Below are 9,539 nucleotides of genomic sequence, written 5' to 3' on the forward strand. Positions count from 1 at the left end.
CCCACTGACTGTAGCCCGCCAGGCTCCTCTGTCCATGGAATTCTCCAGGCAAGAATAGTGGGTCTCCAACCCACTAGAGTGGGTTGCCATTCCCTTCTCCAGGGGATCTTCCCAACCTAGGGATCAAACCCAGGCCTCCTGCATTGCAGGCAGATTCTTTACGGTCTGAGTACAGTGCAGATCACATGCACCTTGGGGCACCTAAGCCCAGGTGCCGTTAACTAATGAACCCACACACTGCAACTGGAGAAAAGCCCGAGCAACTAGGAAGAGCCCGCCTGCCACAATGAAGATCCAGCAGAGCCAGAAAACAAAATTCAGAAGCGGACAGCGGGGTAGGCTACAGGGCACTGTGAAGGCACTGCATAACACCGAACGGTACGTGTTAAAGAGCGAAACTTCCTGTTGGGTAGGTTTTACCACAATCAGAAAAACAAAAAATATATAGATGGCATATTTTCTGAATCCCTGCGCAGGTTAAAATATCCTTGTATTTTTTTCACATGTAATATAAAATTCTTAGTTCAGAATTTCTATTCCCTCAAAATTTATTAGCCAAACATAAAACTTGACAAAACTTATTTTGGGGGTTATCTTTATTACTGTTTCACTTCTTGACTGGGTGTGTGTACAATCTGTTTAATGCATGACCATTAAAATAAATATCAGATTCCCTAAAATTAATTAATAACTAGATAGATAAATGAGGTACTGAGAAATAAAAATTCATATAAAGATTTTCTCCTTTCAGTAATGCTCCTTGATTATAGTACAGATAAAATTCTATATACTAGCATTTAAGTTCTGTTCCAATAATTACTATGTATTGAAAAGGTAGCTTTATTAGAAGTATCAATATGGAAATATAAATCACTGAAGTGTAAAGTGCTTGGGTCAAGGCCATTTTAGGATAACCAAATGAGTTCATATGCAAATAAGTTCAAAGACCTATGGAGAATATTAAAACAAGAAGAGATGTTAGCAATCATCTAATCCAATTCTATTATCCAAGAGAGAAAACGTAAAATAATAAAATGATGCTACAGTTAAAATTTGGAATTATTCCAAGGCATCTCACCTGCCAAGGCTGGAACCTGGAAAAAATAGCAGCATATGGCCCAAATTCATGACAATTAAGTAAATATCTTATATATTTAAAGATACTTTAAAATGGGAAGATTGTGTATAAAGGTAGCAAGAAGGAACCAGATGCTAGAATAATTCAACTAGGAACAAATTTCAGAATCAGACTGAATTAATTTTCTAGAGTTAAAATTTCAGAAATAAAATAATGTTACATACAGGAATGCCACATACAGGGAACAAAGTGAAATATATTACCCTATTCTGTGCTGAAATCTGTAACTAATTCATTGTTATATGTAGCCCTTTGTAGTACATGCTAAATATAAAGACAGATCTCTAGTTTAAGACACGTTGTTTAGCATTTGCCACTTGCCTGTAGTAACGTGACTGTAAGTAGGTTGAGCACACAGCTTTGGAAACGTGACTAGCAGAACCAAAGTCAATGACCTTCACTCGGTAGGGCTGGCGCACTGGATCAACCAGCATTATGTTTTCAGGCTTAAGGTCAGCATGAATTAGACCAAGGCTCTTGAGCTTCATCAGGGCGGTGGCCACCTGCTGCAAGATTGGCCTGATGTACTTGAGTGGCAGTGGACTAAACTTGTTCTGCTTTAGAAAATCATATAAGTTCTGTTCCAGCATCTCGAACACAAGGCAGGTATGATTCTTATGCTGAAAGCACTCATAAGAACGGACAAAATTATACTCATCAGCATTTTCACTGCTTAGGCGGGAAAGGATGCTCACTTCAATCTGTCCCTGTCTGGCATAGGAGGGGTGGTTCTTCAAGATTTTAATAGCCACAATTTCCTTGGTGCTCCGCTTCCAGCACTTAGCCACCTGTCCAAATGTTCCCCGGCCTAGGAACTCCAAGACTTCATAGCTGTTTGTCATAGAGCAAAGGATCTCATGCTGGACCAGCTGGTAATCCCCTTCTCCGCTGGAGCTGCTACTCTTCGTGGTGACAGTGGTGGTCGTGGCAGCAGCACCCACCACAGTCCTGTTCTGCAGCATGAGAGGGGGATGTTCTTCTATGATTTGCACGCTACCGTTGCTGTCCACTTCCTCACTTTTTCTTTTCAATCCACATTTTTGATATGGCTCAAGCAAAGAAACGTTGCTTCTGTGAGTCAGGGTCTGGCTGCTTTGGAAGGTTGATGTAGCAGCGCTGGCCGAGCTGTCAGCAGCTGTTACAACAATGTGCTCCACTGCAGGGGCTGGGAGGAGCAGGCCCTGGTCGTAAGCAGGGATGTTGAAATTTGCTACCTGGTGAGAGGAGTTGGCTTGCCCTTGTGTGGCTGGGAGGGTTTTGCTGTGGGTATAATATTTGTCGTTGCTGCTCTGTCCAGAAACATCCCAGCCAGAGGGCTCTATCTTCAGCTTCTTCGCACTGCAGAAGGCACTCGACGACACTGATGGGGGGGAAAACACCTGCAGCTGTGATGCCATACCTACATCGAGAAAGAGGAAGAGGAATTAAGCCCTTAATTTTATACAACTCCTCACCTAGTACAGTAGAAAATTTTCAGTTCAGAAAAACCCACAAGTAAATGCGTATCTGGCTGACGTTTTATTTTATACATTTTCCAAAACCTGTTACCCATTAAAGAAGGATAAACTTTTTGGTCTAATTACACATCCTGAATCACTCTTTGAGACTCAGCAGTAATAGGACAGATTGTTAAAGAGTATGAACATCTATGATGGTTTATAAAATAAAAACAACATCAATAATAATGCCTTAGATGACTGATCATCTACTATGCACCAAGAGGTAGTCTAAGCACTTCAAACACATTAATTCTCACCACAACCTTTTGAAAAAGATACTATCCTTACTTCCACTCTACAGATGAGGAAACTAAGGCAGAGAGTGGTTACAATAATTTGCCCCAAATAAGACAGCTCTTAAGTGCAGGACTAGAATTCAAAACCAAGCTCTTTGGCCTCAGAGTTTATTCCACAGCTCTGTCTTCATTGGAGAAGGCAATGGCACCCCACTCCAGTACTCTTGCCTGGAAAATCCCATGGACGGAGGAGCCTAGTGGGCTGCAGTCCATGGGGCCGCTAAGAGTGGGACAGGACTGAGCGACTTCACTTTCACTTTTCACCTTCATGTATTGGAGGAAACCACTCCAGTGGTTTCCCACTGGCAACCCACTCCAGTGTCCTTGCCTGGAGAATCCCAGGGACAGGGGAGACTGGTGGGCTGCCGTCTATGGGGTCGCACAGAGTCGGACACGACTGAAGCGACTTAGCAGCACCAGCAGCAGCTGTCTTCATTCCTGTCCTAATTAGCTTTTTAATCAATTATTTAAATTTAGACATAGATGGTATATAATAACTATAAAATTCATAGATGGATCAAATTTGGGCAGGATACTCAATATTGCTAAGTAACAGGTCCAAAAGGATCACCAAGAACAGAAACCATGAAGTAAACCTAGCTAATGACATTTAACACAAATACAGACTTCCTACTTAGGTCTGAAATCTGGCTAGCACAAAACACAAGGATAAGAGATACAAGGTTAAGCAGGAGCATATATGAAAAACACACTTTTGTTAGCAAGAGAAATCCCATGTAATAATGTTCCTCTCTCCTCAAAAGCGAATTCAATCTTAAACTATCTTCACAGAAAAAGTGGTGTCCAGAATGTGGCAGACAATAGCTCTGTCCACTGCACTGTAAGTAATCAGGATGAGGTGAAACCTAGAGAGGATCTTCTGAAGAACCTTGGGGAAATCATCCTTAGAAAAATATGGGGAAAGGTAACAAGAATTGCCCACTTATATATAGACACCTCGAGCTCAATAAGCCCAAAGACTAATTACAAATTTGGACTAATTTGGACTTTTGACTAAAGTCCAAACTTGGCACTGTGGTAAAGAATCTGCCTGCTAATGCAGGAGACGTGAGATGTGGGTTCCATCCCTGGCTTGGGAAGATCCCCTGGAGAAGGGCATGGCAACCCATTCTAGTGTTCTTGCCTGGAAAATTCCATGGACAGAAGAGCCTGGCAGACTACAGTCCATAAGGCTGCAAAGAGTCAGACACAACTGAGCACAAATGTCCAGTTGACTGAGCATACAAACCATTTCATATTTATCTTCTCCCTTCTCAATTATATAACCCTCAGATGCCTCAGGGCTCATACTAATCCTCCTCCTCTTGTTTCCCTCTTTTTACTACTTTCCAGCATTATTTATCTGTTTCTCTATTTGTAAATGTTCTCTAACCCAGACTCCCCTCTTCAGCTCCAAATCCTTATTTCACACTTCGATCTGGATCCCTTAGAGACATCTCAACTCAACATGCCCCAAATGCTACTTTCTAAGACGCCCACAGCCAGTTTTTTTACCTCGACTGAGAGACACTACCACACATCCAATATCTCGAGCAGAAATCAAGGTGGCAAGGAGTCTCCGTTTCCTAATCTACAAAATGGTGACAGCAATGCCTGTATTATGGGCTCTTCTGAAAATTAAATGATTTAATACAGAGGACAGGCTTAGTGTCTAGAACTCATTTAATATTATTATCCTGACTCGTTCCCCTCCCTTTCTACACTCCCTTAATCCCCATGTCTAACCTATAACCAAATCTTATCACTCCATCTCCTAAGTGAAGTGAAGTGAAGTCAGTCCTGTCCGACTCTTTGCGACCCCATAAACTGTCGCCTACAAGGCTTCTCTGTCCATGGAATTTTCCAGGCAAGAGTACTGGAGTGGGTTGCCATTTCCTTCTCCAGGGGATCTTCCCGACCCAGGGGTCGAACCCAGGTCTCCCGCATTGCAGGTAGACACTTTACCCTCTGAGGGTGGCTTCCCAGTGAAGCCACCAGGACTCCACCTCCTAAGCATATTTCAAATCAGCCATTTTTCTCTACCCTTATTGGAACCTCTGTAGTGCAAACTGCCAAGAGACTCCAAACTCATCTTGAATGCACTCAGGGAATCTTTGTTTTTAAACCATGTAGACTGGAAGACTACTCTTTCTTAACTATCTCCTTCGTTCCGCCTCCAGGGTCTTTCATTGCTTTAGATAAAGTAAAAAATCCTCAACCTGTCTTAAAAAGCTCCTCCCAAATCTGGCTGCTGTCTTACAAAATCTCCTCACTTCAATTGCTCTACCACTCTAGCCATGCTGCCCTTTTTGCATTTTTTGGGAGGCCCTCTAGTATGTTGGGAGACTTTCTGTTAGGAAAACTGTTTCTTCTCTCTCACAAACTCCGTCACCACTGCATTCCCACAGCACGCTGTTCCTACCTTATAACATTAAATTATTTATTTATTTATAATGTTATATTTCCAGGTACTGTAAAAGTTCCATGAGCGCAGGGATGGTACCTGTCTTGCTCTTTTGCTTATGTCACCAGAATGTGCCACACACTCTGGCGATATACAGACACTCAGTATCTGCTGCTTGATTTGACCACTGCCAGCCAACCTCATTTCCACTCCCTACTGCTTGTGCTAAACTCCAGGATACTCAAATGCTTGTTCTGTTTTGGCTTTTTGACATCCCTCTCTTTTAGCTGTGCTATCCTTGCGAAAATGGGGGAAGTCTCCCCTCTAGTATAGACCGTAGCTTTATTAGTCATAAGAGAATAAACACACATACCTAGAAAGGAAGGAAACATGGCAAAGGGATGTTACAGAACATAAAAAAGCAAAGTGTGTGTTTCTTTGTGCCTGAATGTAGCTAAAAACCATCTGCACTGGACCAAAGAGCTGAAAGGAAGAACCCTCAACCTTCAATTTCTAAAATGCTGTCTGGATTTACTTTCAACAAGAGTTTCCATAATTTATAAGAACCTTGAAGAGAAAAAAAAGTGTAAATTAAAAGAACATTATTGCAATTTAACTCCTAGGTTACAAATTCACAAATCATCTTGTTCCACCTATATCACTGACATAATACCAAACTATAATAAAACAAAAACTAAAATCAAGTAGTGCCTTTACAAAACTTACCTATTAATATATGAAAAAATAACATCATAAAATCAAACATTTTTGAAATTGGCCTGGAAAATCCCATGGACAGAGGAGCCTGGTGGGCTGTGGTCCATGGGGTCGCTAAGAGTCGGACACGACTGAGAGACTTCACTTTCACTTTTCGCTTTCATGCGTTGGAGAAGGAAATGGCAACCCACTCCAGTGTTCTTGCCTGGAGAGTCCCGGGGACAGCGGAGCCAGGTGGGCTGCCGTCTATGGGGTCACACAGAGTCGGACACGACTGAAGTGACTTAGCAGTAGCAGCAGCAGTTTCATCATATATTTGCTAAATCTTTTAGCACAACCTTCTTATACCTGAAAGTGAAAAAGTGAAAGTGAAGTCACTCAGTCGTGTCTGACTCTTGGCAACCCCATGGACTGTAGCCTATCAGGCTCCTCTGTCATGGGATTTTCCAGGCAAGGGTACTGGAGTGGGTTGCCATTTCTTTCTCCAGGGGATCTTCTAGGGATTGAACTCGGGTCTCCCGCATTGCAGGCAGATGCTTTACCAACTGAGCCACCAGGGAAGCTTCTTGCACCTAAGAGTATTGTAAAACTAGCTGAATACAAAATTTGCAGTTTGTAGCTATGTTAGGAATGTGGAGGTTTAAAGTAATAACACTGAAAAGAATTCATGAAATATAACAACAAATTTTTAAAGTATGGTCATAACTAGACACTTTGTAAAAATATTCTATTTACCAGAGCAATGTAATGACAACTTGTCACCCAATGAACTAAATAACAGATACTGATGGCTTCAAATTCACACTGAGCGTTGCAAAAAGTACAAGTTCTAAGAAACTGTTCTGAAAATTCAAGTATATAAATGAATATAATTCTTATCCAGTAAGACAAATTTAAGTCCACCCATAGGGAAACAACAACCCACAATTTCAGAGGCCTCCCCCCTCCCCCACGGCCGGCAAGGGTCTGTGACACTGCAGCCAACAGTCTGCCACCAGAACTCTTACGGTGTGGGTGACATTCATCCTGACCTCAACTAGCACTATGTGGGGGGAAAAACAGAATCAAAACCGCCTAGAAAAATCTCCACTCTTACTTACATTTGAAACTCAGCTAAAAACAGCCAGCTCTAGACACAAAATACTATGTCCCACAAAATTTGCTTTGTCAAATGGGGAGACACTTTTCTTCCTAGGCTGAGACTTCCCAAACAAAACTATGCAACAGAATTAACATCTGTGGAAAATTTACTATGTATCACACTCTGTTGAACATATTATACATATTTTCAATTCACATGAGAACCGCTCCCAATAAATTAAAAGCTAACTTCCTGAAAATGCTACACCTCTTGACTCTAGCAGTAAACTAGTCTTTGCATTTCAAACCTGATTTTCCAAGGATTTAACTATCTAAATATAATGACAAACTTGCCCACTGAATTAATCCCACACCAGAACTGGTAACCAAAAGGCTACTGGTACTTGTATGCATTACTAAAAAGAGAATTGAGTCGTGCTAGGATCCAAGGCTGGAAAAGACAATGGCACCCCAGTCCAGTACTCTTGCCTGGAAAATCCCATGGATGGAGGAGCCTGGTGGGCTGCAGTCCATGGGGTCACTACGAGTTGGACAAGACTGAGCGACTTCACTTTCACTTTTCACTTTCCCGCAGTGGAGAAGGAAATGGTAACCTACTCCAGTATTCTGGCCTGGAGAATCCCAGGGACGGAGGAGCCTGGTGGGCTGCTGTCTATGGGGTCGCACAGAGTCGGACATGACTGAAGTGACTTAGCAGCAGGATCCAAGGCTATCAAAAACAGTCAAATTAACAGCTTCCCCCCCTCCCTCCCATGGGCACATCTATTTGACAATATTAACGGGGTGCCCCACCTCAGGGGCAGGATTCCCTGGTGGCTCAGTGTACAGAATCGCCTGCCAGTGCAGGAGACACAGGTTCATTCCCAGGGTGGGGAAGATCCCCTGCAGAAGTAAATGGCAACCCACTCCAGTATTCTTGCCTGGAAAATCCCACGGACAGAGGAGCCTGGCGGGCTACAGACTATGCACGGGGTCGCAGAAGTGCTGGACATGACTTAGCAACTAAGCAACAACCACTACCATCCTATGGGCACTACAGGTAGATAAGTGAAAAGTGAAACTGTTAGTTGCTCAGTTGTGTCAGACTTTGCGACTCCATCTTCTGTAGCCTGCCAGGCTCCTCTATCCATGGAATTCTCCAAGCAAGGATTCTCAAATGGGTTGCCATTTCCTTCTCCAGGGGATCTTCCGGACCCAGGGATCGAACCCCAGTCTCCTGCATTGCTGGCAGATTCTTTACCCATTGAGCCACCAGGAAAGCCCACAGGTAGATAATCTTACCATAAAGAATTCAGATATTATAATTATGAATGAAACTGCTGGGTATGACAATCAAAGTAACCATTGGTCAATGTTTTGCCTAGTCTTCAGTAACTTCCTTCTTCTCCCTGAGACACCAATAATAAATTCCCAACTCTTTTACTTGGTGTCACCTTTGTCTTTTTGATACAATTTAACAACTGGTTAACTAAATAACTGTAAAATCAGTACTACATACTGATTTCTTCCTCTAGAACTTGTCCTCAGCTGCCATGTACACAGATGTACATATCCTCCAGTACACTGATACAGAAAGAGTATTCAGTGGGTAAATAAGAATACACATTCTGTAAAAAAAGGTAAGACTGGGAAGAAAACTCTTCCACTGGAACACCAAATATCTCTCACTCCACCCCTACTGTACACCCTGCACTGCTTACTTCAACTGCCTAACCTGTCTCCCCAAATGGTACTCTTTGGCCTTCTTTTTAAGCTCCCTTCTCCAATTCATTCCTCACCTTACAATCAAAGCTTTTACAAATGCATATCTATGTCCCATTTAAAATTTTAGAATAAAGTCCAAAATCTCTAATTTAGATTGTCAGGCTTTGTAAGCCCTGGACCCTGACTATTTTGTAGCCTCATTTCACTAGACTCTTTCCCGCAGCACTCCCTTTTCCAGTAGTTCTAAATATCTCTGGTCTAAACTTGACTTCTGCCTTAGTTCCTTCACATAACATTGTCTCTCTAAATTTCATTCTACCCTCTCGGTTAGCCTTCTTTTAACTACCACTTATCCTTTCAGCCTCTACTTAAAGTTCATGTTTTCAGTGTGGCACAAGACTGTTGGTCTGGATTATAGTTTAGTCTCTCCTCCACCCCATGCACAAAGCCAGACTCCATTTACCAGTCCCTCTCTCCAATACAAAGTGATACATGAGCCTTTATAGCGTTCTCTTCCTTTTCCACCAAGAGGAACCCATGAAGACCCAGTTTCTGCCATGAGACAACACTCGAGGGAGGGCAGAGCAGCAAGATGGAAAGAACACGGGTACCTGAATGATCATATAGAGCAGAGTCCCTTGCCCATCAAAAAGGAGCAGAAGAAAGACCCAAAAAGGAAA

The 9,539-nt window shown here is 42.5% G+C and overlaps 1 protein-coding gene across 6 annotated transcripts in view; it reads right to left on the reverse strand.

Moving 5' to 3' along the window:
- HIPK1 (homeodomain interacting protein kinase 1) overlaps positions 1-9,539 on the reverse strand; it is a 53,803-nt gene that overhangs the window by 40,455 nt on the left and 3,809 nt on the right. For 3 of the 6 annotated variants that reach the window (XM_044944531.1, XM_044944530.1, XM_025288060.2), the window contains exons 1-2: positions 6,064-6,087; positions 1,460-2,537 (exon numbers count right to left, since the gene is read on the reverse strand). In XM_044944531.1, coding sequence (XP_044800466.1) covers positions 1,460-2,535 — 1,076 coding nt within the window. In that variant the 5' untranslated portion in view covers positions 2,536-2,537; positions 6,064-6,087. Of the gene's footprint in view, positions 1-1,459; positions 2,538-6,063; positions 6,089-9,539 lie in introns of those variants that run through there. The other 3 variants (XM_025288055.2, XM_025288054.2, XM_025288057.2) reach the window with 2 other exon arrangements.

This window comes from Bubalus bubalis, chromosome 6 (assembly GCF_019923935.1).
Source record: "Bubalus bubalis isolate 160015118507 breed Murrah chromosome 6, NDDB_SH_1, whole genome shotgun sequence".
NCBI classification, from domain to species: domain Eukaryota; kingdom Metazoa; phylum Chordata; class Mammalia; order Artiodactyla; family Bovidae; genus Bubalus; species Bubalus bubalis.